Below are 27,356 nucleotides of genomic sequence, written 5' to 3'. Positions count from 1 at the left end.
CAAACTCGTCTACTCGAGGTAATCATGCTCCCTCAAACGCAAACATATGATTCGTGAAGGCATAGTACAGACACTATCTCTCTCTCTCTCTCTCGTTCTCCTTCGAGTAATGCTCTGAGAAATGGTTACTTAAGTTGTTAGGGGAATTTAAGTAAAAGAGCTGTTAAAACTAACTTTTTCTCAAGGATTTAGGAAGAGGTTTATAGATTTCTTTGCAATTCAAATATAAATCTAATACAAGCTTTTATAATATCAGGCTCGTGGTACCCCATACCACCCTACACAACTTGGCATTTTCCGAGCAGCCAGGGAAATTCAGAGGGCTAGTTCGCCCCACTAACTCTCTCGCGGTTTTCACGCGTCGAGCAGTAAGTCAATGTTTTGCTTCTATTCAGACCCGCCGCCGCTCACTCGTCGTTCTCGGCGGTTTGGTAACGAGTCAGTCGAGAGGTAGCTGCCGAGTCGATCGGGTCAGGTGTTCGCGCGCGCGTTATACAGTGTCCTACGAAGCGTTCCGGTTGAATCAGCTGGACTTGAAAAGTGTGTGCTTCGTTGAACATCGTGCACGTGCAATACTACCTTCGCGGTTGTTGAGTTGAATGCAGACATAGTTGCTGTTTATGCTGCTGGTAATACCTGCCCATGGGATTGTGTTGTTGTGTGCAGTGATTCTTCAAGAAGTTCAGTGGCTTTGCTTTGTGGTTGAACGGTTAGGCTCGTCAGCGTTTGTTCTTCAATGAATCGTTAATCCAGTTGGGGGAGGCCTAACCAGCGACCCAGCAGAACCGGTTCTTCATTACACGTGAGAATACTTTCGACCGTAGTGTTTCCTCATTCACTTCGCGGGCAGACGAGTCGTAAATATAGACTGTACGAGACGAGTGAGAGTGAAAAAAAAACCAACAGCTAATGAGGCGGGAGTATGACATAAGAATCGCCAACGTACGAGTTGCGGCAGGTCCACACAAAACAGTTACTAAAGACACCGACTAGCCGCCAAGTGATCTTTTGCTCTCACTTGATATTTTTCGCATGTTTTTTTTTCATCTTTCGATACGTTAGTTTTTCTAGACTGTGCTGCGGTTAGGGTGAAAGACAAACGCGAGTGTGGTTAAACAAGTTGTGAATGTTGAAGAATTAAAACCGGGTCCGTTTGCTTGAAAGCCCCAGAGACGTTTAATTGCAGTACACACCTACTTTTGCATGTCTGAAAATGTCACCGTTCTGTGGCGTTGGGAGATTGTGGAAAATTTCTGTGATATGTTGGCGCTTTCTGATTAATATTTGCTTACATAAAATAAATGTTGACCCTTAATTGGAACAATCATTTCAATATATCGAGAAGTTATGGAAGAACTCAAAATCACATAAATTTATTAAACACAATAGGCTTATTTATTACAGAATATGATAAACCATTCACCACAGTATACCGGGGTAGCATGTTGCGTAAAGTCGTCGTAATTAAAAACCAGACTGCGCTGTTATAAAAATTAGTGTCATTTGTGACCGTTTAGAAGCTATGATTGATGTAGCTTGTAGGTTTATTTATCAAAAGCAAAAGTTTTCTTATCGTGAGAAATGTAACACGTTTTCTGGTGCGATGATAAATTTTGCGTCGTACTATCTGCCGGAAAAGTGAAGATGAAAACTTTAAGTAAAATTAAAAGACTTTTTTAACGAAATCGGTATTTTTTTGAGAATTTTAATTTTTGTATTTTTCAATCCGACTGAACATTTTTTGGTGCCTTCGGTATGCCCAAAGAAGCCATCTTGCATCATTTGTTTGTCCATATAACTTTCCATACAAATTTGGCAGCTGTCCATACAAAAATGATACATGAAAATTAAAAAATCTGTATCTTTTGAAGGAATTTTTTGATCGATTTGGTGTCTGCGGCAAAGTTGTAGGTATGGATAAGGACTACACTGAAAAAAATGATTTACGGTCACTAAAACTTAATTTGCAAAAAAAAACTATTTTTTTTAGGGGACATCAAGTGCAAACTTTTGAGAAATTTCTAGAACGGGCAAAAAAAATTTGACCGAGTTATGAATTTTGCCTTCCTCACTAAGGTAAGGCTATAATCCTGCTCTAAAAATGAACTTTGTATAAAAACGTCGTAGACCCACCTTCATGTATACATATCGACTCAGAATCAAAAACTGAACAAATGTCTGTGTGTATGTGTGTGTGTGTATGTGTGTGTGTATGTGTGTGTGTATGTGTGTGTGTATGTATGTATGTGACCAACAAACTAGCTCATGTTTCTCAGCACTGGCTGAACCGATTTGACCCGAACCTGTTGCATTCGACTTGGTTTAGGGTCCCATAGATCGAGTTTTATACAGATTGATGTTTCGATAAGTAGTTCAAAAGTTATGTATAAAAATGTGTTTTCATATATATCCGGATCTCACTTAAATGTATGTAAACTATGTCCGAATCCACCATCCGACCCATCTTTGGATAGGTTATCAAAAGACCTTTCCAACGAGTCCAAAACATTGAAGATCTGGCAACCCTGTCTTGAGATATGGCCTTTTAAGTGATATTTATGTACTTTTTGGAAGCCGGATCTCACTTAAATGTATGTAAACTAAGTCCGGATCCACCATCCGACCCATCGTTGGATAGGTTATCAAAAGACCTTTCCAACGAGTCCAAAACATTGAAGATCTGGCAACCCTGTATTGAGATATGGCCTTTTAAGTTATATTTATGTACTTTTTGGAAGCCGGATCTCACTTAAATGTATGTAAACTATGTCCGGATCCACCATCCGACCCATCGTTGGATAGGTTATCAAAAGACCTTTCCAACGAGTCCAAAACATTGAAGGTCTGGCAACCCTGTCTCGAGATATGGTCACTTAAGTGATATTTATGTATTTTTTTGTAGCCGGATCTCACTTAAATGTATGTAAACTATGTCCGGCTCCACCATCCGGTTAGGTTATCAAAAGACCTTTCCAACGAGTGCAAAACATTGAAGATCTGGCAACCCTGTCTCGAGATATGGTCACTTAAGTGATATTTATGTACTTTTTTATTCCGGATCTAAAAAATAGATGAAATTTGTGTACAACCCCATCAAATCAGCCATTGTTGGTAATGAGTGAGGAAGGCTCCAACCACATAGGTGGATTAAGTTAGTTTTTGAATAAAAAATCGTAATATCGGTGGTAAAAACTTTTCAACATAATTTTTCGATGTAAAATCGAATTTGCAAGCAAAATGTACTTAAGGGGTTACATACATGTAGAAAATCACTAAATTTCATACTACAGAAAATTAACTAAATTCACTAAAAAGATGATTTTCAATTACTCCTGAAAGTTTCATGAAGATATTTCGTGACTGAACTGAGTAAGAGACGATTTAAGTTCACAATTTTGCCATGCGCAAAGCGAACTGTCAAACTTTGTGTACGTTTTCCCTAAACACCGAGTTGATTTACGGGTGCCACGATATCTCGAGATGAGATGGACCCAATTGGCTGAAATTTGGGGTGAAGACTCCCAAGACATATCCCGTGTGTATGACGAAGCTCAATTGAGCAAATTTGTTTTTTTTAATACAAAAATCAAAAACTGACAATTTTTTATATGAAGAACTCTTTTTTTAGAATTGAGTTTTTGAAATGCATGCACACAGGACCGGTTTAACGAGTCTTCACCAAAATTTTGAGACGTTTTGGCCAAAGCAGTACTGAGATATCGTGGCATCCATTTTTAGAAACTGTCAATTTAAAAACGTTACTTAATCCACCCTTAGGTGGTTGTTGCCTTCCTCACATTTAGAGGGCAATGGTATCCAAAATAGATACACAAGGGCGGACCTTTCAGTGTTCTATCAACTTTATTCATTATTCATACCTTCAGATTGGGTAGTCAGATATCCATAATTCAGGGCACATATGTGCTTATAACTGTTGATAGGGTTATCAGATTTGCAATCTACTGAACTCGTTGGAAAGGTCTTTTGATCACCTATCCAACGACAAGTCGCATGATAGAACCGGACAACGTTTTCATCGAAATATATGAAATCCGGTCTCTAAAAAGTTCATAAATAACACTTAAGTGCGCATAACTTTTGATAGGGTTGTCAGATCTTAAAACTTTTGAACTCGTTGGAAAGGTCTTTCAAATACCTTTCTAAAACGGGGTTTCTTACAAAAACCACCCTTTTTACAATCTTCCGGACTTTTGTTAGAATCGTTTTTTTAGGATAACTTTTGAAGTACTTTACTAAACGTTATGATATCAACTAAGGTCTAATGGGACCCCAAGACAAATCGAATGAGATCAAAACGGTCCAAATCGGTTCAGCCAGTGCCGAGTTAATCCAGTGCAATTTTTTTTGATCAACATCCCACCACACACACAGACATTTGCTCAGAATGTGATTCTGAGTCGATAAGTATACATGAAGGTGGGTCTAGGAGGTCAAATTAAGAATTTCGTTTTTCGAGTGATTTTATAGCCTTTCCTCAGTAAGGTGAGGAAGGCAAAAAGTTTTATCTCGGCAATGATGCATCCAAATGTCTTCATATTTCTTTTGTTAATAGATAAAAATGTATATTTTAATGCCCTGCAAAAAGATTTAAAAAAAAGTTTTAATTTGGGCTCATTCCAACCTCTGACATTTTTGACGATTTACATGTATGTAACCCCTTGGGTGAAATTTTGATAAAGTGCACAGTTTTCCAGTAATAGCCATTTTTAGGTAACATTTTTAAAATAATCGCAGTTATTCATTTTTTTAAATTTTAAAGGATGGGCATCACCCTTAAAAAACATATTTTTGAAAAGTTGAGAAAATTTTCTGTACTATAAAACAGCATGATTCGAAAAAAAAAAGTTCTCCGATCGGGCTCAACATTTTTCTGGGGGTTTCTATGGCCGAAATAATTAGACCCGCATTTTTTTTTTGTGTTGCCATTAGGGTGACCTATCCGTATTAGGGTGGTCCAAAAAATTGGCATTTTCGTCGATTTTCGCAAAAACCACCTTTTAAAAAAACATAATTCCGTATCATTGCAACCGATTTTAGCTGTCTTGAGCGCAAACGAAAGGATAGATGGGCTTTTAAGGAAAAATAGTTAAAAAGTTTCGAATATCTAGCCTAACATTTGAAAAGGTCAAATGAAAACTTCAAATGCTATTTTGAAGGTCTCGGGACCAAAGATCCTATGTCTTGAAATATTTTTATCAGATTCCTCGAAAAATTTAACATAACATATAAAAAAAAGTGAAGTTATGTTTTCAATATTCGGAGATACAATTTTTTGAAAATAAAAACTGGGTTTTCCGATGCGCCTCCCGCAAAAACGAAAATATGACGAAAACGGCATAAAATTCAGTTTCTCACTAAAACTGCGACAAATTTAAAAAAAATGAGTACCAAAATTTTCGTAATTAAAAGACGCAACTTTTGGTACCCAAACATGTATAGGTCATCGCTAAAATTTTGAGGAAACTTTCACGATCGTTTCGAATTGAATTTGAGATAGAATGATTCCCAAGATCGATTGACAAATGATGGCTTAATGGTGTTTATGCTTTGTAAGGATATTTCTCAGCAACCAAATTCGAATCAACAATGTCCAAAAAATAAATCGCAAGAACTTGAAAACGGTACGCTTTATCAACATGTTGAATATCGCAGTTTTTTTAATGATTTTTTTCAATCGAAATTTTTAGACTGACCTCAATCTAACCCAATATAGACAAAATACAAAGTTACTTTTTTAAACGCTAGAAAAATAATTTACGAAAACGTAGAGAATTACTCAACTCGAGTTTAGCGATAAGCATCAAGCTTGACTGGATCCGGCAAAAAAAAAAACTTTCAGCAGAAACTAATAGGTGAAATCTTTGTAGATTAAATCAAGGTTATTGTGAATTTGGAACAACGTATATTGATAAATAATTGCGACACAGTTTGACATGACACTTAACTTGCTATTTTTAAAAAGCTATGTAATCGAAAAAGCTTTCGAAGATGATCATGTAATAAATAGTTATTTAAGACAAAAAAAAATGTGACCCAAACCTTTCACATGACCTATTGGCTCAGCAAGTGTTACTTTTTGTTTACAAACATCGTATAGCTAGTAGACCCAAAAGAGTTGCAGAGAGCTTGCTGCACAACGAGCATGCCGGTAATGGGCCACTTGTGAATCGTCGTCTGAACCCAAAAATAAAGCCAATGAAAATAAAACCCCCGCAGCGGAACTGCTCGAACGTGTTTGGGCGCGAATGTCACTGAACTTGGACGATTCGAACGCACAGCAGAGAGCACGTTTTGCGTTTCAAAGCACGAGAGCGCTGGAATCGTGCAGTTGGTGAAGGTTCTTTGCGGTGTTTGGCTCGCCGCGGCAAAGATGTTTCAAGGAAGTCTTTGGGTGGCGAACGTGGTTCGAGTTTATGTTGGGTGATAAGGTGCCGCATTTAAATTCAAGGTTCGTTCTAAACAGTGACGAGCTGCGATTATATCATACGCGTCTGATTATGAATAATTCCAGCGATTTCAACGAGTACTTGGTGGGGTTCTGGGTTCGTCGCCTGTTCGGACGTTCAAGTCTTCCAGAGTTATTTCTGCCAGCATTCTGAACTGGTAATTAACAAATCAACTGCGAAAGTTCGAACGGAAGCCAGCTCTCTTCTCGGCAGATTCGAAGTTCAAGTGCACGGCATAATATAAACATCAACAAACAGAATGTGAGAATGAGCCGAAAACGACCAAAGCCGAAGAAACAGAAGTTTCCAATTTTCAAGGTTGAAGCTCTCGTCTCGAAGAGCTAAGCTTGGTATGTGCAGCCAAGCCGAGCCAAACTCGTTGGTTGTTCGTGCCAACTTTGGACCGGTGCCAGTCCATATGATGCTCGCTAAGTCATCTCTGCGAAGCTGTGTTTAGATGAAAAACAAAAGTCGCAAAAAAAAACGTAAGTCACTTGATGTGTGCCAGTTAGTCGCTTCACTAGTCATAGCTGGACGTTGTGACTAGTATCTCATAGCACCACAGTTTTGTACTTTAGCCACGACACAGTTAGGGTTCAAGCGTTAGGTGAACTTAGAAACAACTTTCGGCTCAATGTGGTAACTTGACGAGATGCTAAACCATGAGCTATAAAGCAAAACTTGTTTTATTCAACCGTACGGTGCATTTCATACTGGTCAGACATTCGTAATGAGTTGTTCTATCACAGCTTTTTTTCTAAAAAATGGTTTGGCTTAGTTTTAATTGCTATGATTTTTTTAATAAAATCAAAAAAATATATATTCAACAGTTCAACAGTTTGGAACAATTCAAATTGCATACAAGAATAATAATCCATATGATTACTTTTCACTCCTCCTATCGCGTGTACCCCATTAACAACATAGATCACGTTTACCCTTCCGAATGTGTTTACCGATGAACGCATCAATTTAAACCTGAAGCTGCCACCCCACGGGCAATGTCTGTGTATAAACGTAAATAAACACGGCTCATTTGGTGTGGTGGCCACTAAGCACACCTCCAATACCGCGGCGGGAGGTGCCGCCCCGAGTCGTGTGCCCAGAGCCAGTTCACTTAATGGTTGGGGGATTTATTGGTTCTATAAAGCTTACTTAGTGCCACAAACTATAGCTACTTTAAAGTGAGTTGTTTGCGTTGCAAGTGATGATGCATTTAACCAGCACTTTGCATAATTTCATGGAAACTGAAAGAGTGAGAGTACTTACTCAAATTTATTTATGTTTTTTATAAAGTATTCACATTCGGAAAGAGTACACATTACTTATGTCATTTATATAATTTGTATTAAATTTGAGGTTTTGTTTATTTTGTTCAAATTTAAGCATTTTTAAAAGCAGTTTACCTTGATGTTACCCAGAGACACTACCGGTCAACATGCCGCTTTTAATTACAGCTTTGGAGAACTAATTATAGAATGCCATATTCTACCTTTCAACAGGTTTTTTATGTGTTTTTTTTTTTGTGATCCTCACTCGATGATAGTGCGAAAAATGTGTGCCGGTAAACATTCCATTCGTGAAGTAAACCAAACCATTCATTATCTATACAGTACAGTACATGTTACAACTTTTCAAGTACTGGACAATTTTCTGCGACCTCGAACAATATTTACGAATATTTAATGCATTTTTTCATTTGGCTCAAAACCTTACGTGTACTTTCTCTATGACCAAAGAAGCCATTTTGCAGCATTAAATCGTCCATACAAATCTCATAACAGTTTTGGCAGCCGTTCATAAAAAATGCTATTAAAATTTCCTAGGCACGGGTGGCAGTGCGTGGCCGAATGGTTACGCTGTCCGCTTTGTAAGCGGATGATTCTGGGTTCGATTCCCATCTGCTGCAACCTTCCATCAGATGAGGAAGTAAAATGTCGGTCCCGGCCTTGGTTGTTAGGCTGTTAAGTCATTCCAGGTGTAGGAGTTGTCTCCATGCCATAAATACAAACAACACACCAAACCAAGCCTACTCCGGTGGAATCGCTGGCGGCGGTTGGACTCGCAATCCAAAGGTCGTCAGTTCAAACACTGGAAGGTTCCATGGAGTAGAAAGAGGTTTGGGTGCTCTCCCCATTCAAGCCTTCGGACTCCTAGGTTCGAGCAGAAACTTGCAATAGAGACCACAAAAGACCCGGAGGTCGTTAATGTGGATGGTCAGACTTTTTTTTTTTGATACTTATCGATTTGGTGTCTTCAGCCAATTACAATCCAGAGTCGATTTTCGGAAATCCTCGAAAAAACGATACATTTATCAAAACGTTACTTAATCCACCGCACAGTGGGCGAAATGGAACCCAAAATCGGACTTAATTGAACGCGGCAGGTTCCCGGGTATGAAAAATAATGTTTCTTATGTAAAAAAAACCGGCGAATCAATTGGTGATGGTTTCATCCACCGCACGAAACGGCAAAGGGTTCATTTTGCCCCAATTCCCCATTTTTTTACATTTTTTCTTAAAAATCAGTCTGTATTTAGAGCGGAGGCTTCATGCGGCCATCCAAAATGCACTTAAGTTGTGTGAAAATGTCCCAGAAATCCAGTAAAAATAACCATTTGATCCGCAAAAATCATCTAGGGTCCATTTAACCCCAACTCCGATATAAAAGCATTTTTGGCCGTATTCAAATGTTAGGTCTGATTTTTTAAATCTAAAAATATTTTTATCGTAAAGATCAGACAATTTTACATAAGAATGACGATTTGCACTTGATAGTTTGATACATTTGATACACCGTAGGGTGGTTGATGCCTTCCTCACAATAACATAGTTTTGGTTTTGGTAAAATAAAAATGTTCAACCTACAAATAATAGTGTTAGCAGATTTTCAAACTTAAAGTATCATTTGAAAGGCCTTTTAACTATCCAACAAACAATGGATCGCATTATCGATCCGAATATTGCTTTTATCGAAATATCTGTAATCCGATCCCCAGAAAGTGTATAAATTACACATAAGTGCTCATAACTTTAGAAAGGATTATCAGATCTTCGATGTTTTAGGCTTTTTCAATTATTTAATCAATGACGCGTCGCATGACGGACCCGGACACAATTTTTACCGAAATATTTGAGATCCGGCCTTCAAAAAGTGTTTAAATACCACTTAAGTGCTCATAACTTTTGATAGGGTTATCAGATCTTCGATGTTTTGGATTCGATGGAAAGGTCTTTTGAATACTTTTCTAAAAATGTATAACATAACGGGTTTTCTTACAAAAACCACCTTTTTTACGATCTTCCGGACCTTCTTCAAAATGCTTTTTTTTTTTTGGCATAACTTTTGAAGTACTTTACTAAGTTTGCTGATTTTATTTAGAAAGTAGTTCTCTACGAAATCGGTCTTTTTTATTAATTATAATTTTTGTATTTTTTTATCCGACTGAAACTTTTTTGGTGCCTTCGGTATGCCCAAAGAAGCCATTTTGCATCATTAGTTTGTCCATATAATTTTCCATACAAATTTGGCAGCTGCCCATACAAAAATTATATATGAATATTCAAAAATCTGTATCTTCTAAAGGAGTTTTTTGATCGATTTGGTGTATTCAGCAAAGTTGTAGGTATGGATACGGACTACACTGGAAAAAATGATACATGGTAAAAACATTTTTGGTGATTTTTAATTTCACTTTTTGCCACTAAAACTTGATTTGCAAAAAAACACTATTTTTTCATTTTATAATATGCTTTAGGGGACATCAAATGCCAACTTTTCAGAAATGAGCAAAAAATCTCCGACCGAGTTATGAACTTTTGAATCAATACTGATTTTTAAAAAAATCGAAATCTTCGACCGAGATATGAATTTTTGAATCAATACTGTTTTTTTTTTTCAAAAAATCGAAATACTGAAAAATTTAATTTGCAATCAAAAAGTACTTTATTGAACGATTGATAAAGTGCACCGTTTTCTAGTTATAGCCATTTTTAGGTGACTTTTTTGAATATAGTCGCAGTTTTTCATTTTTCAAAATTAGTGCACATGTTTGCCCACTTTTGAATTATTTTTTTTTGAAAAGCTTGGAAAATACTATATATTTTGCTTAATTGTACTTTGTTAATACGACCCTTAGTTGCTGAGATATTGTCATGCAAATGTTTAAAAACAGGAAAATTGATGTTTTCTAAGTCTCAACTAAACAACCCACCATTTTCTATTGTCGATATATCAGCAACTAATGGTCCGATTTTCAATGTTAAAAATGAAACATTCGAGAAATTTTCCGATCTTTTCGAAAACTCCGTTATTTTGTGAGTTTTTCCAACACTTATTTTTTTTTCAAACATTTAAAGAGTTTTTTGAGAAAAAATCCTAATTCGACTACATTTCAACAAAAACTGTAATATTTCTCTTAGTTTTTCCACTCTCTAAAATCAAACCAATATTTTCTTAGTTTTTTTGTGTGTTTTTCTATTTCTTCAAACAAGATTTTTTTTAATGAAAAAAAATATGAACTCAAAAATATATTTAAAGATTTTATATTTTAGCAAAACAATTTAACCCTGTTTCTGTAACAGTTTTTCTACTTCTTCTTGATTATTTTTTTTTGTTTTGCCTTCCTCACTGAGGTAAGGCTATTTTTTTTTTGAATTAAATATACTTTATTGAATCTTTCTTATAATAGTTACATTTGGTTTACATAATAAGTGGTCAGCTGTGGCTCTTCAGCTTTAGTTTGCTTTTCGTGATTTAAACACTATTCATTTTCTTAACTTTAAAAGTATATGATTTATCATTTTTGTAACACTAGGTACAATGAGGAAAAAAAAATTAAGAACACATAACCTAACCTAAAACTAACTTAATCTTACCATAAACTAAACCAATTCTTGAATCAAGGGGTATTCAGAAATAGCACATTTTTCCCTGAATTTCAAACATTTTTCTTGAATCTTCTGATCCAACATTTTTACTTCTGCTAATTCATGAACCTCACTTGATCTTGTCCAGCCAGGAACATTCAAAACCATTTTGAGTACCTTGTTTTGGACACGCTGGAGCTTCAATTTATGAGTTCTAGCGCAACACTCCCAAACAGGTACTGCATACTCAATAACGGGGTAAATTATTTGTTTGTAAACTGCTAACTTATTTTTCAAAGATAGCTTTGATTTTCTGTTAATTAAAGGATACAAACACCTGATGAGAATGCTGCACTTGTTCAATATTTTGTCTACATGCTGCCGAAACAATAGTTTCGAGTCAAGTATGAGACCTAAATAGACAACTTCCTTTGACCAGGGTATTGAAACATCATTCATTTTAATCAAAACATCATCCTTTGGGACAAATCGGGCCGATTTGGAAAGTGGAAAAATGATGGTTTGAGTTTTGGCTGCATTTATGCGAATTTTCCAGTCGCCAAAGTATTCGGAAAGAACGTCAAGACCCTTCTGAAGACGGCCAACTAAATATCTGGTTATTTTACCCTTATAAATAACGGCAGTGTCATCAGCAAAAAGTGACAACACACCATTACCAGGAAGAGTAGGCAAATCAGATGTAAAAATATTGTACAGAAGTGGGCCAAGAATACTTCCTTGGGGAACCCCAGCATCAATGTTGAATAATCCAGAAGCAATCCCATTCAGAAAAACCTTGAACGATCTCTCCGAAAGATAGTGCTGGATAATTTTGATAAGATACATTGGAAAACCGTATAAATACAGTTTATGTATCAAACCATCATGCCAAACATTGTCAAAAGCCTTCTCAACATCCAACAAAGCCATAGCAGTTGATTTAGACTCAAGCTTGTTCTGCTTGATGATTTTAGTTACTCTCGTAAGCTGATGAGCAGTATTATGTCCCTTTCGGAAGCCAAACTGCTCGTTCAAAATTATATTATTATCGTTGGTAAAATCCAAAAGCCTTGAATAGATGACCTTCTCAAAGAGTTTGGACAGACTACTCAAAAGACTAATGGGACGATAACTTGTTGGCGATGTTGGATCTTTTGAGGCTTCAAAATTGGTATGACTTTGCCCAGCTTCCAATTGGTAGGGAAGTAACCAAGTTGCAAACATTTATTGAAAATATTGGCTAGATGTTGAAAGAACTGATCACTCTGTTTTTTCAACACCAGATTAAAATGTTATCAAAGCCTGGAGCTTTCATATTTTTCATTTGTTTAACTGCAACTTTGACTTCCTCACCAGAAACATGGGAATCTGCAGGAAATTCAAAGGTAGAGTCATTGATTGTTGAAATACTATTGGCAACTGATGTTTCTTTACGGCTGGTCATGGAAGCGCCAAGATTATGTGAACTAACAAAATGAAGCCCAAGTGCATTTGCCTTTTCCTCGGATGTAATCAAAGGAGAATCCTCAACAATAAGAGGAGGAATAGGCTTTGGTTTGTTTTTAAGAACTTTTGAAAGTTTCCAAAATGGTTTTGAATAATTCCCAAGCTGGCTTACATGTTTTGAAAATTCTTGATTTCTGATATTGTCAAGTCGGTCTTGTATGATTTTGTTCAAATTGTTCACTGAAATCTTTTGTCATAGTCCCCAGTCCGTTGATATTGTCTCCTATAAACATTCCTAAGTCTAATCAAGTGTTTAGTATCTACGTCAATATCAGTTACCTTAAAATTAACAGGAACCTCCCGAACGTTGGCAGCCTCTGCTTGGTTGATAGCCTGCTGGATCACCTCCAGCGAACGATCAATATCAGCAGAAGTTTCCGGGTGTTGATCATAGTCGATGTTGCTGTCTACCACTTGCTGAAACTGCTGCCAGTCAACGTTGTGGTAATCTTTCCGGGTTGGTTGCCGCTGCGGAGTAACGGAAGCTCCAACCTCCACAACCACCGGATAGTGATCAGAACTCAACTCTTCAAACACCTCAGGATGAGCCACGTTCTCAGCCATATTGGTAATGAAGAAGTCGATGATTGAGTGATTCCCAGACCGAGCCACCCTCGTTGGACGATCCGGACTCACAACGTTGTAGTATCCGTTTTGCAGATCGTTGTGCAGAATCACTCCGTTCCGATTCCTCCTGCTGTTGCCCCAAACTTCATGCTTCGCGTTGAGGTCACCAGCGATGATGTACTTTGCGCTCCGCCGTGTCAGCTTCTGGATATCGCTCTTCAGTTTTGCTGCTGAACCATCTCTGGCATTCACCTGACGTGGGCAGTATGCAGCAATGAAGAGTACTGGGCCAACAGAAGTGGGAATTTCCACCCCAACGGCCTCGATGATGTCCAGCTTGAAGTGTGGCAGCCGGCGTGGCTTGAGATCACGATGAACAGCGACAAGCACACCTCCTCCTCCAGAGGTGGTCCTATCGAGCTGCGTCGCGATCTTGTAGTTTTGCAGATAAACTTTTTCACCGGGCTTCAGATGAGTTTCCGTGATGGCAGCTACGTCGATCTCCTTCTCGCGAAGAAAATCCACCAGCTCTAAGTTCTTCCTCCTAATGGAGCAAGCGTTCCAATTCAGCAGCTTGAGGGACCTACGATCCATACTGGATGACGAACGAGGTCAGCACTTCAATCTGCTGGGTCTTGGTTTTGCATCCACGCAGTGCAGCGGACATCTGTTTGAAAATATTGAGGAGTTCGGTTGAGGTGTAAAGATCATTACCATTTTCCTCAACTGCTGGTTCTTGGGTTGGTCTTGGCTCCTGGCTGAAGCCCGGTGGTGGCGGTCTCGGCTCCTGGCTGGAACCCGGCCGTGGATGATTCATCTCAGCTCTCTTCCTGGGATCCAACGGCAACGGTGCCAAGTTCGGGACCTGGCGTCGCGGTTGAAGAGGTGGAAAATTTTGCTCCACCAGGGCTGGAGGAGTTCTACGACGCTGAGGCTGATTCTTCGTCGATGCTTGCTGCCGAATTTTCACGAACTCAGCTCTCTTGGGGCACTTTCGGTCGGTTGACGAGTGCTCACCGTTGCAGTTGAGGCACTTCACCAGCGAATCTTGGATGCACTGGGATGTGATGTGCGCATCGGTACCACATTTGGCGCAACGACGCTTTAGGTGGCAGTTCTTACCTCCGTGCCCGAAGCCCAGGCAGTTGAAGCATTGTGTGACGTCACGATGCACTGGTCGGTATCGCTCCCACGACACGATAATGTTGAAAACCGCTCGGATTGCCTTCAGCTCAGGAAGCGTCGTCGATCCCTTAGCCAAATGCAGCAGGTAGAGCTGGTCACGGTACTTGATGTCTTTGTTGCGTCGGCTCATTTTGTGCACGGCCAACACATCCAGTTTCAAAACTTTTAGCTCGGCAGCTAATTCCTCCACTGGCATGTCGTACAGACCTCTGACGACGATTTTGTACGGCTTATCCATGACGACATCATGGGTAAAGTACTCCGCCTCGTTTTCGGTCAAGTAATCCTTGACCAGTTGATAGTGCTGCCTGGATTGCACCAGCACCTTAAATCCGTCCTGACACAGACGAATGTTGCCTAGGACTTTCCCAGACTTGATGAGTTCAACCAGCCCCGCTCGAAAGTCGATCGTTGCTGCTGATTGCCGCACATAAAAAGGAGGCAGTTTCTCCTTTCGCTGTTTCACTTCATTCTCCTTTGCTTCCGCTACCTGGTCCTCGTCAGGCAGTCCAGCAAACTTGTTGTTCTTCAAAAGCTGCTCCTCGTGCGATGAAGAGTTCTCCTCCTCCTCATCCATCGGTACAGTACCGTCGCTCTTTTTCGTCTTTTTGCTGTTCGATGTCACTTCCAAAAGCACCTTCCTTTTGGAAATTCCCGGTTTTTGGCCATCAGTTGAGGCCTCAACCTTCCTTTTGGAAATTCCCACTTTTTTGCCTGCTTGAGCCGCAGGTAGGGCAATATTGCCGGCGTTTTGCGCCGGGACGCGACGAGTCATGTTGATTCAGACAACCTTCACCAACGAATGCTCGGATAACAATGAGGTAAGGCTATAATCCTGCTCTGAAAATGAACTTTCTATTAAAAGCTCCTAGACCCACCTTCATGTATACATATCGACTCAGAATCGAAAACTGAACAAATGTCTGTGTGTGTGTATGTGTGTGTATGTGTGTGTGTATGTGTGTGTGTATGTGTGTGTATGTGTGTGTATGTATGTATGTGACCAAAATTCTCACTGAGTTTTCTCAGCACTGGCTGAACCGATTTTGATCGAACCAGTTGCATTCGACTTGGTTTAGGGTCCCATACATCGCTATTGAATTGTTTGAAGTTTCGATAAGTAGTTCAAAAGTTATGTATAAAAATGTGTTTTCACAAATACCCGGATCTCAATTATATGCATGTAAACGATGTCCGGATCCATCATCCGACCCATCGTTGGTTAGGTAATTGAAAGGCCTTTCCAATGAGTCCAAAAGATTGAAGATCTGGCAACCCTGTCTCGAGTTATGACCACTTAAGTGATATTTATGTACTTTTTTGAAGCCGGATCTCACTTAAATGTATGTAAACTATGTCCGGATCCATCATCCGACCCGTCGTTGGTAAGGTAATTGAAAGGCTTTTCCAAAGAGTCCAAAACATCGAAGATCTGGCAACCCTGTCTCGAGTTATGACAACTTAAGTGATATTTATGTACTTTTTTGAAGCCGGATCTCACTTAAATGTTTGTAAACTATGTCCGGATCCATCATCCGACCCATCGTTGGTTAGTTAATTGAAAGGCCTTTCCAATGAGTCCACAACATTGAAGATCTGGCAACCCTGTCTCGAGTTATGACCACTTAAGTGATATTTATGTACTTTTTTGAAGCCGGATCTCACTTAAATGTTTGTAAACTATGTCCGGATCCATCATCCGACCCATCGTTGGTTAGGTAATTGAAAGGCTTTTCCAAAGAGTCCAAAACATCGAAGATCTGGCAACCCTGTCTCGAGTTATGACAACTTAAGTGATATTTATGTTCTTTTTTGAAGCCGAATCTCACTTAAATGTATGTAAACTATGTCCGGATCCATCATCCGACCCATCGTTGGTTAGGCAATTGAAAGGCCTTTCCAAAGAGTCCAAAACAATGAAGATCTGGCAACCCTGTCCCGAGTTATCACCACATCAGTTATATATTGTTTTCTTTTTTTTCTGGATCTAAAATAAAAGCTGAAACCACTCATATTACCCATTTTTGGTAAAAAGTGAGGAAGGCATCAACCACATAGGTGGATTAAGTTAGTTTTTTTTTAATTTAGATTTTTTATTCATTGTTCAAAGAGAAAAATAATAAAAGAAAAAACTTCTTTTTGTATTTTTGCTGATTTGTAGTGTTGTTGTTTCTTTTTGACGCTTGTGGAACAGAAACATTATCAACCTTTTGTATTCTGACCATTTGACCATTTGTTATTCATTCATAATTCATACAATAACTAGAAGAAAATGGTTTTGCAATAGGCTTTAGTTGATAACTCTCTACTGAGCAAACCTTTTTTAAATTTTTACAGTGCTCAGGAAATCTTTTTCAGCCATTTTTGTTCTACAAACTTTGCTAGCACTGTTTTATATTTTTCAGTATTTACATCTTTTATGTCAGAAAAAAAGGTGTTACCTCTGAAAATCTATAATTTTTCCACTTTTCTGGAGTAATGTCACTTTTCCAGTCTAAATTGAGGTAAAATTACATTATAACAGAGGTAATATTAAACCTTCCAAATTGATACAATTTTTTACTGTGCATCTTCGGCCAACTAGGAAATAGAAAGCCCAGCAAGCTTAATACAAAAGAGCACAGTGGCATCGATGTATCGCTATAACATTTTATCATGAGCTTTAAAATTGCAATTAACTAACATTTTTAGGTATAATTTTTCTAATGCCATTGTAAATTTAAACAATATATGAGGTAAAATTAATCATTTATACCTAGATAAATAATTAATTTTATGGGGCAAAATTAAAAAAAAATCTGACATAAAAGATGTACTTCCCAGATATTATATTTATTACAACGAGTTTTTTTACTGTGTACGTTTTAACGGTGTTATCACATAACAGGATACAAACTGCAAACTTATTTTGACTTAAAATACATGGGATGTTACTTTAAAAACAAGGCCAAAGTAAATTCGGAGTAAATCGGACATTTAAAATAAAAAAAAAGTCAGTTAAAAAAGGTCGTTTGGTTGTATGAGGTGTTAGTAGCACGATGATAAAGTTATTTAAAAAAATAGTAAAATTGTAATCCGTTGAACTTTTTCTTAAACTGGTAACATCTTGATTGCATACCAACATCCGATGGACGATTTTTCTCCATAACTCAAATCGCACCAAATTTACAAACATCTCAATTGACTCAACACGTGTTAAGCCAATTGATTCCTATTTCCAGGCTCGGGTCTCCCCCAGGCTGGCATCCATTAGCTGTCCCATATCAATTAAAACTTAACAAGCTCACAGCTTGATGCAAATCGTTCCGAATGAGTGGCGCAAATAGTTATTTATACTCTTTCCATCTTTTTCCAGGAAACCCGGACAGAGGTTGGCGATATCTTAGATTCTGAGCATTTTTCCATCAAAAATCGCCATAAATATGGTTTGATTGGGAGAGCAACTCGTAACTCATCGTGAGGAGTGCACGATCTGATTGGACGAAATATTTCATCTGGAGTGATGGCGATCGAAGATATACTTAGCTCGACCGAGTTCGCGGCGAACACAACTGTGGGGGAGGAATGTCCCAGCCAGTTGCCGACGGTGGTTCAGTACTTAAATGGTAAGAATTTTGTTTTGTTTGCATCAAGTTTTCAAGTGTATCTGATATTTAATCAAACATTCCAGGACTCGACACGATACTAACTGTGATTATAGGAATAACGATCGTGCTAAGCTTGGTAACCTTTGTGATATGTGGCAAAAACATCAGCCAAGTGCTGCGGCACACCCCCAAGAGATTCAAAACGAAAACCATCATCCTGCTGTCTATATATCCGGTAAATGATACCCGTGATGGGTTGTAAAGGGGCATGTCCCTTCAAATAAACCCATTTTCCCTCCCTCCATCGTTGCAGACCGTAACAGCGCTGGCCATGGTATCGGTGCTCGTCCCCAAGTCGTACTTTGTGTGCGACACGGTTTCGCATATCTACTTCATGATCTGCGCCTACATTTTCTACAGGTAACCTTCCGTCTATCTGCAGACGTGACACGTTAAATGGATTAAAACTACAATTTCACAAATTGCAGCCTCGTCATGGCGTACGTCGGCGGCGAGGACGGTTTCATCAAGTCCAGTGACACGGAAACGTTCAACGTCCGGACGCCACCCTGTTGCTGTTGTGTGCCCTTCCTGAAGCGGTCACCGGTGACCAAGTAAGTTGCGCGAAGGTCGAATAAGAGGGAAAGTTTTAAATGCAACTTTTCAGTTTGATAATTTTATTATTTGATGTTTGACAATGACTAAAAATGCCATCTCTTGTAGAAGAGCAATTCTCTACGATATCGGCCGATTTCAACCATTTTCATTAATTGTATTTTTTTATTTGACTCAAACTTTGAGGAGGCCTTCCCTATAACCAAAGAAGCCATTTTGAGTCATTAATTCACCCATAAAAGTCTTTGTATAATTTAAGCAGCTGTTCATACAAAAATGGGAAGTAAATATTCGAAAATCTTTAACTTTTGAAACAATTTGGCCAATTTTTACATTAACTTTTTTCACAATGCAGAAATTCCAAAAATCTTTTTTTTATAATTTTTGTTTTTTTTTTTTTAATATTTTTTAGAGGATAAAACACCCCAACTTTTGTGCCATATCCGAGCATGGGTAAATAACAAGAAAAATGCGTAATAATACCATTCTCTGGTGTCTGGTATCAATACCAAATTTTGGTATTCCTGGACCCTTTAAAATTTGTCTTAAGGATTATGCAAGAGCAAAATGTGGTTTCATACCATTTTGCCTTCCTCACTGAGGTAAGGCTAAAATCCTGCTCTAAAAATGAACTTTTTTTTAAAAGCTCGAAGACCCACCTTCATATATACATATCGACTCAGAATCGAAAACTGGACAAATGTCTGTGTGTGTGTGTGTGTGTGTGTGTGTGTGTGTGTGTGTGTGTGTGTGTGTGTGTGTGTGTGTGTGTGTGTGTGTGTGTGTGTGTGTGTGTGTGTGTGTGTGTATGTATGTATGTATGTGTTCAAAAATCTTGCCAAGTTTTCTCAGCACTGGCTGAACCGATTTTGATCGAACCAGTTGCATTCGACTTGGTTTAGGGTCCCATACATCGCTATTGAATTGTTTGAAGTTTCGATAAGTAGTTCAAAAGTTATGTATAAAAATGTGTTTTCACATATATCCGGATCTCAATTATATGCATGTAAACGATGTCCGGATCCATCATCCAACCCATCGTTGATTAGGTAATCAAGAGACCTTTCCAACGAGTCCACAACATTGAAGATCTGGCAACCCTGTCTCGAGTTATGACCACTTAAGTGATATTTATGTACTTTTTTGAAGCTGGATCTCACTTAAATGTATGTAAACGATGTCCGGAACCATCATCCGACCCATAGTTGGTTAGGTAATCAAGAGACCTTTCCAACGAGTCCACATAATTGAAAATCTGGCAACCCTGTCTCGAGTTATGACCACTCAAGTGATATTTATGTACTTTTTTGAAGCCGGATCTCACTTAAATGTATGTAAACGATGTCCGGATCCATCATCCGACCCATCGTTGGTTAGCTTATCAAGAGATCTTTCCAACGAGTCCACAACATCGAAGATCTGGCAACCCTGTCTCGAGTTATGACCACTTAAGTGATATTTATGTATTTTTTTGAAGCCGGATCTCACTTAAATGTATGTAAACGATGTCCAGATCAATCATCCGACCCATCGTTGGTTAGGTTATCAAGAGACCTTTCCAACGAGTCCACATAATAGAAAATCTGGCTACCCTGTCTCGAGTTATGACAACTTAAGTTATATCTGTGTACTTATTTTTCTGGACCTAAAAAAAATCGCTGAAATATGTGTCCAAACCACTCATATTACCCATTGTTGGTAAAAAGTGAGGAAGGCATCAACCACACAGGTGGATTAAGTTAGTTTTTTGGTATTGTTTTGATATGAGCAGTTCTCTACGGAATCGGTCTTTTTTCTTTAATTTTATTTTTGTATTTTTTAATCTGGCTGAAACTTTTTTGGTGCCTTAGGTATGCCCAAAGATGCCATTTTGCATCATTAGTTTGTCCATATAATTTTCCATACAAATTTGGCAGCTGTCCATACAAAAATGATATGTGAAAATTCAAAAATCTGTATCTTTTGAAGGAATTTTTTGATCGATTTGGTGTCTTCGGCAAAGTTGTAGGTATGGATATGGACTACACTGAAATAAAAAATGATTCACGGTAAAAAAATTGGTGATTTTTAAATTAACTTTTTGTCACTAAAACTTGATTTTGCAAACACTATTTCTATTTTTTTATATATGTTTTAGAGGACATAAAATGCCAACTTTTCAGAAATTTCCAGAATGGGCAAAAAATCTTTGACCTAGTTATGATTTTTTAAATCAAAACAGATTTTTTCAATAAATCGAATATTGGTCACAAAAATTTTTCAACTTCATTTTTCGATGTAAAATCGAATTTGCAATCAAAAAGTACTTTAGTGAATTTTTGATAAATTGCACCGTTTTCAAGTTATAACCATTTTTAGGTAACTTTTTTGAGAATAGTCGCAGTTTTTCATTTTTTTAAATAAGTGCCCATGTTTGCCCACCCTTGAAAAAAATATTTTTGAAAAGCTGAGAAAATTCTATATAATTTGCATTTTTAAACTTTGTTGATACGACCCATAGTTGCTGAGATATTGCCATGCAAAGGTTAAGAAACAGGAAAATTGATGTTTTCCAAGTCTCACCCAAACAACCCACCATTTTCGAATGTCGATTTCTCAGCAAATATAGGTCCGATTTACAATGTTAAAACATGAAACATTCGTGAAATTTTGTGATATTTTCGAAAAAAATATTTTCAAAAGTTTAAAATCAAGACTAACATTTAAAACGAACCAAACATTCAACATTACGCCCATTTTAAATGTTAGTCTTGATTTAAAATTTTTGAAAATATTGTATTCGAAAAGATCGGAAAATTTCACGAATGTTTCATATTTTAACATTGTAAATCGGATTTATAGTTGCTGAGATATCGACATTAGAAAATGGTAGGTTGTTTGGGTGAGACTTGGAAAACATAACCTTTCCTGTTTTTAACCTGCATGGCAATATCTATGGGTCTTATCAACAGTTCAATAAAGTGGGCAAACATCAAAGGTGGGAACCAATGAAAAACTTGATTTTTCATAAAATACCTAAAAAGGGTGAAAACGGTGCACTTTATCAAAAATTCACTGAAGTACTTTTAAAACAAATTCGTTTTTACATCGAAAATTGTTGAAAATTTTTTGACCAATATTCATTTTTTCAAAAATTTCATAAGTCATTTTTGCCCATTCTGGAAATTTCTGAAAAGTTGGCATTTTATGTCCTCTAAAACATATCAAAAAATAAAAAAAACAGCCTTTTCAAATGTTAAGCTAGATTTTTGAAACTTCTTACTATTTTTTCCCAAATACCCAAACTAATCACCTTTCTTTTGCATCTAAGACAGCTAAAATCGGATTGAATGGCGCGCAGATATGATTTTTTTGAAAAAAAGTGGTTTTTGCAAAAAAAAAATACGAAAATGGCAATTTTTCGGACCACCCTAGTACGGCGTAGATCACCCTAATGGCCAAACAAAAAAATACGGGTCTAATTATTTTGGCCAAGGAACCCCCAGAAAACTTTTGAGCCCAATCGGAGAACTTTTTTTTCGAATCATGCTGTTTTCGTCGGGAATTGCTGCATAAAAATATGTTTTCAAAAAGTACACAAAATTTTCCATAAAATTGGCTAAAAGAAATTGAAGATTGAATCTCTGGTTGCTAAAATTCAGCGGATAAAAGAAAAAGAAACAATTCCCTAAAAAATTGTAAAATTTTATGATCGTTTCGAAAAATATATTTTAAATATTTTGGAATCAAGACTAACATTTCAAATAGGCGTAATATTGAATGTTTGGCTCTTTTTTCAGGAACGGACAATCATGGACACAATTTGAAAAAAAAGAAAAAATGGATTTTTCAGTTTAAATTAAACCTAAAGTGGCTTTATCTTGAGAACGTGGTACTTTATCAAATAATTTAAAAGTAAAAACAAAATTCACTAAAATTTATTTTGTTTCCAAAAAACACACATTTTTCAAGAAATTATAACTAGGCGACAAATTGTTCGTCCATACTTCTCTATGGCTCGAAAAATGCGGTTTTTCCCCCCTAAAATAAATACAAAAATCAAAAAAAATGGATTTCTGAAAAATTGATAAAAAAAGAAAAAGGTTATTCAGAAATTGGCAAAAAAGAAAATTCCTTCAAAAGTTACGGAATTTTGGATATTTATGTACCATTTTATACTGGACAGCTGTCAAAATTGTATGGAGCCTTGTATGGCTGAACCAATAACACAAAATGGCTTCTTTGGTCATAGGGAAGGAACCTTTTTTGAACCTTTTTGTTCAAAAAGCAAGTACTCACAATGGTGCAGCAATAGAGCTGATTCGTTCATTCAAATTTCGCTACTTCGAATGTGTGCTTATTCGATGGTTGCTAATTCGAACGTATTCAAATTAAAAACCACTCAACCATCAAAACCAGCTGTTAAACTAAAAATGACGTTTCAACCCCATTGTTCAACGATTTCCGAGCATGTGGTTTCACGCATTTGACAGCTGTCAGTCGTTCCTTTTAGTGAATTTGGATTCGCTAAATCGAATGCTGTTCCATTCGAATTAGCGCATCCGCTCTGTGGTTAAAAAGTACAAAAACATCAACAAGTTTGTTTATTCCAGGAAGCATTTCTATTCTTGACTTTTGCATACTTTTTTTCAACAAGCATTAAAGTAAAGTGTACCTTTTTTTTTATAAAATTTATTCTTAACAAATTTAAAATTTAGAATTTTAAATGACCGTTAACATATTTATAATACATTCGATAAACAAACCTTCGATGAAAATTTTTAAAACGGTAGTCCAGAAAATGAAAAAAAAGTTTTTTTGATAAAAAAAACCCGTTTGATCGCAAATATTTTAAGACAGACAAGCTATGAGCAGAGTTGAGGAACCAATCCACACTGTCGTTCAAAGATTGGATTGTTTGATTGGATGGATGATTTGATTATTTTTTTAATTTTTATACTTGCGGTAAAAACTTTTGATTTTTAGATTAGAGCAACACATGTCTCATTTTGATTTTTGATGAATTGAAAAAGATTACATCAATGTTAAAAATAATCTTTTTGCCTTTCTTACTAAAGAAAGGTATAGTGTTTGCTTTTGGCTCCGAAGCCAAATCAAGCTTCGTTCCCAAATCATTTCTCGAGAAATATTCATTCGAAAAATCTGCAAAAAATCATGGACGATCGATTTTCGACGCCCGATCGATTGACAATGACAGAATTCGTCTACCTCCAATATCCGAATTTTGGCGCTTAATTTACTGTAGAGCACGCGTGACGTCCGTGTGTGGTAAAAAGTGCTCAATTTTGTGGTAGGGGTTTCTCAGAGCCCACATTATGGATTTAAGCTCTCTTGGGCGCATTTGAAAGGGGATGTGCTGAACCTGAACCAGTTCCATACCAAATTTGAATTTATCCATTTTTATGGGGACTCGGAGTGTGTTTTCACCAAATCAGGCGGTTTTCAAATGAAAATTCGGTCGAAAATTAAAGTATTGAAATCGTTTATTTGTCCAAAAAATTGCATTTTTCCAGCCCTACATCCTCCCAAATTTTCATCCATGTCGGTAATGTGGTTTTGATTTACAGCTTGTGGACTAATTCACTGTGAGGGGAAAACCCTAAAAAGGTAAAAGCCAATTTTCACCAAATGCCAAAACTATTCCTTTGGCATTCTATCTAATTTTTTTTCTCCACATCATAATCTAGACCATACTCGATGTTCTGAAACAAATTTGACCTCATTTGGATTTACCGTTCAGATTTTAGAAAATTTCCATTTTTGTCTTTCTTACTAAAGAAAGGTATAGTGTTTGCTTTTGGCTCCGAAGCCAAATCAAGCTTCGTTCCCAAATCATTTCTCGAGAAATATTCATTCGAAAAATCTGCAAAAAATCATGGACGATCGATTTTCGTCGCTTCGTCGACAAGTTGCCAAGTTGAGCTTCACATGCAGACGCGAGCAATGCAGACGCGAGCAATGCAGACGCGAGCAATGCAGACGCGAGCAATGCAGACGCGAGCAATGCAGACGCGAGCAATGCAGACGCGAGCAATGCAGACGCGAGCAATGCAGACGCGAGCAATGCAGACGCGAGCAATGCAGACGCGAGCAATGCAGACGCGAGCAATGCAGACGCGAGCAATGCAGACGCGAGCAATGCAGACGCGAGCAATGCAGACGCGAGCAATGCAGACGCGAGCAATGCAGACGCGAGCAATGCAGACGCGAGCAATGCTGGCGCGTGATGCTGGCGCGTATAGAGTTTTGATACTAGATTACCCCCTTTTAGTGCAAGTTGCTTTATCGATTGCTCGTTCATCACACATCGCCTATCATTATTTTCTATGCTAAGCTTCAGTTAACGCAAACTAGACGCAAGCAGCTATCTGTTCTGAAGCCTCATGCTCATTCTTTTGCCTTTCTTTTTGTTTTGCTCATTCTCTGATCGAACTCTGAGCGAACGAATTTCTGGGAAGCGTTCAAGCTTCCCATGTGCCAGTGACAACGCACATCGCGGGTTTGGTTTTCTAGCTTCGGTACTAGCCTTTTTGTGTATTAGTATTTTTGTTCATCGTACCAGCGCACCACGGTGGTTTATTCGGTACGTTTGCGTTTGTCGTAGTGAAGTCCCACCGAGCGCTCAGTCGTTGTATGCTTCCCAATCCCAAAACGCCTAAATGCTTGCTTATTGAAAGCTCTCAATTTTGCCTAACGCCTAAATGACAGTTTAGTGAATTACAGTAGGCGTTTCAAAGCTTTCAAGAACATTTATGCGGCTTTACCGTTACATCGTTGTTTACAACACGGCAAATTCTCGGGTGTTGAAACACTTTCTGCCAGTTATTTTGTAACCACTTTAACGCATTGGAGCAAGACGGAATTATTTTGTTTTCTCGTTAATTTTTAATATTTTGAAAAGTGCAAAAAAAACACTCAGAGAATACGAACAATTTAGCGATATGCAGAAAACATTACGAACATCGCAAATTGTGAGCTAATTCGCTGTCTCAAAAACAATGTGTTCTGAATTAAAAAATCGAAAATGTTTGTGTGCGAGCACAGTTTACAACCGGCCATGGCAAATGGGGCAAAAACCAGCGCTTTTCAGTTATATGAAAAAATATGGTTGAGTTTCGAATTGTATTATGAATGGACCATTCTTTATATTGCTATTTCTTTGAAAAAAAATAAAAAAAAAATCAACTGCCGTTAACTTCCTTTTGTAAGAAAGGCTCTATCTCACCCCAGGTGGGATTAAATCGGGTTTTTTTTTCTATTACAGAAACAGTTTGCTGTTCACACGTCTCCTGATTCTTCAACTCCCAATTATTCAAAGTATTCTGTTCTTTGGCCTAAACATCGTTTTCCTGGAGGACCTTGTAAGTCGAACCAGTTTATAGACATCTCTTCAGCTTAATTTTCACCTTTTTCCCAGGACAACTTCAACCGCATCATTCTCTACTTCGTCCCGTTCATCGCCGGCTCCATTCTGCTGGGCGTTTGGGGCCTCAACATTCTGGTGCGCATGATCGCTCCGCTGTACGAGGAGTTCAAAATTATGGGCAAATACGTGGTCCTGCAGGCGGTGCTAATCCTGTGCAAGATACAACCGGTCGTCATCATGGTGATCGTGACGTACGTTACGCCGCGATGTGACTTCCCGCTCGTTTTGCAAGTACAAAAGAATGGTGAGATAGCGATTCAATCGGAGATGACTTGAAACTGATGTTTTCGTTTCGATTTCAGCCGTATTTCAACTGTGTCTGTGCGGAGAAATGGTTTTCCTTTCGCTGTGGGCCTTCCAGCTGTACAAAACGCCCAGCAACACCCGGCAGCTGCTGGCCAAATCGGAAAGTACCTAAACTATCCCAGTATTTTTGACGGAGATCTTAAAAAAAACGCAACGAATGAATAGCAGCACCAGAGCTGAAAATGTCAGGGGTCCTGACTCGAAAATCGGTGACGCTGACTCGAATTTTTGAGATCCATTCACAAAACCGCAAAACCGTGACATAAACAAACCCGGCGCAGTCGTGAGTGCCCTAGCTCACTGAGCAGCTGCAATGCGAGGCAGTAGTCGACCAACGCTCATTCGACGTTGCACGCACACACATAAAGAAACAAGTTTTTACACAAAAAGTTGGTATTTATGCGTGGAAATGTAATTTTGAATATAAGTTATGGTTGTTTTAAGTGTTTTGCACAGTCTAGACCCATTCAATTGTTTAAAAATGGTCAAAATAGTGTTTAGAGAGGATTTTACGAGTCAGTCATACGACACGAATTGAGTGAGTGTAGCTCATTTTTTCACGTCTCTCATTCTCCAGCAGCCGACCGGCACGAGTCAGGCGACAGTGGTTGAACGGACACAGTAGGCTTACAGTCAGATGCTAGCAGTGAACTGACATTTTGGTTTGCTTCATGTGTACGCTGGGTTGGAAACATTTTGCAGGCCTGAGCAGCACTAAGCCAAATCAGTGTCGTACTTATTGTAAATGTGATTAAATGTGATACGAATCTTATCCAGCGCTAAATGTGGTGTGAAGAAATAAAGCAGGCTTCAAATTGAAAGATTGTTT

The 27,356-nt window shown here is 38.0% G+C and overlaps 1 protein-coding gene across 2 annotated transcripts; it reads left to right on the top strand.

Moving 5' to 3' along the window:
* The first annotated feature begins 425 nt into the window (after window positions 1-425).
* Window positions 426-27,348, top strand: LOC6035008 (organic solute transporter alpha-like protein). 2 transcript variants are annotated; one of them, XM_038263492.1, is made up of 9 exons: window positions 426-629; window positions 17,949-18,198; window positions 18,264-18,415; window positions 18,494-18,600; window positions 18,669-18,794; window positions 26,060-26,156; window positions 26,213-26,465; window positions 26,524-26,690; window positions 27,235-27,348. In XM_038263492.1, exons 2-8 carry the CDS (start codon window positions 18,096-18,098, stop codon window positions 26,637-26,639), a joined length of 954 nt encoding a protein of 317 aa, XP_038119420.1. In that variant the 5' UTR covers window positions 426-629; window positions 17,949-18,095; the 3' UTR covers window positions 26,640-26,690; window positions 27,235-27,348. The 2 variants fall into 2 exon arrangements, with proteins under 2 accessions (XP_038119420.1, XP_038119421.1); XM_038263493.1 differs by having other exon boundaries at window positions 426-802.
* Window positions 27,349-27,356: the final 8 nt, after the last annotated feature.

The sequence above is a fragment of the Culex quinquefasciatus genome, chromosome 3 (genome assembly GCF_015732765.1).
Source record: "Culex quinquefasciatus strain JHB chromosome 3, VPISU_Cqui_1.0_pri_paternal, whole genome shotgun sequence".
In the NCBI taxonomy this organism is placed as follows: domain Eukaryota; kingdom Metazoa; phylum Arthropoda; class Insecta; order Diptera; family Culicidae; genus Culex; species Culex quinquefasciatus.
This window is presented reverse-complemented; position numbering and strand designations above follow the sequence as displayed.

Bases quoted from the DNA above. Each gene is read 5' to 3' on its own strand.
- LOC6035008 (XM_038263492.1), top strand. From the start codon at position 18,096: ATGGCGATCGAAGATATACTTAGCTCGACCGAGTTCGCGGCGAACACA. The intron at 18,601-18,668 runs GTAACCTTCCGT...CACAAATTGCAG, and splicing joins TGCGCCTACATTTTCTACAG to CCTCGTCATGGCGTACGTCG. The intron at 26,157-26,212 runs GTAAGTCGAACC...CCTTTTTCCCAG, and splicing joins TCGTTTTCCTGGAGGACCTT to GACAACTTCAACCGCATCAT.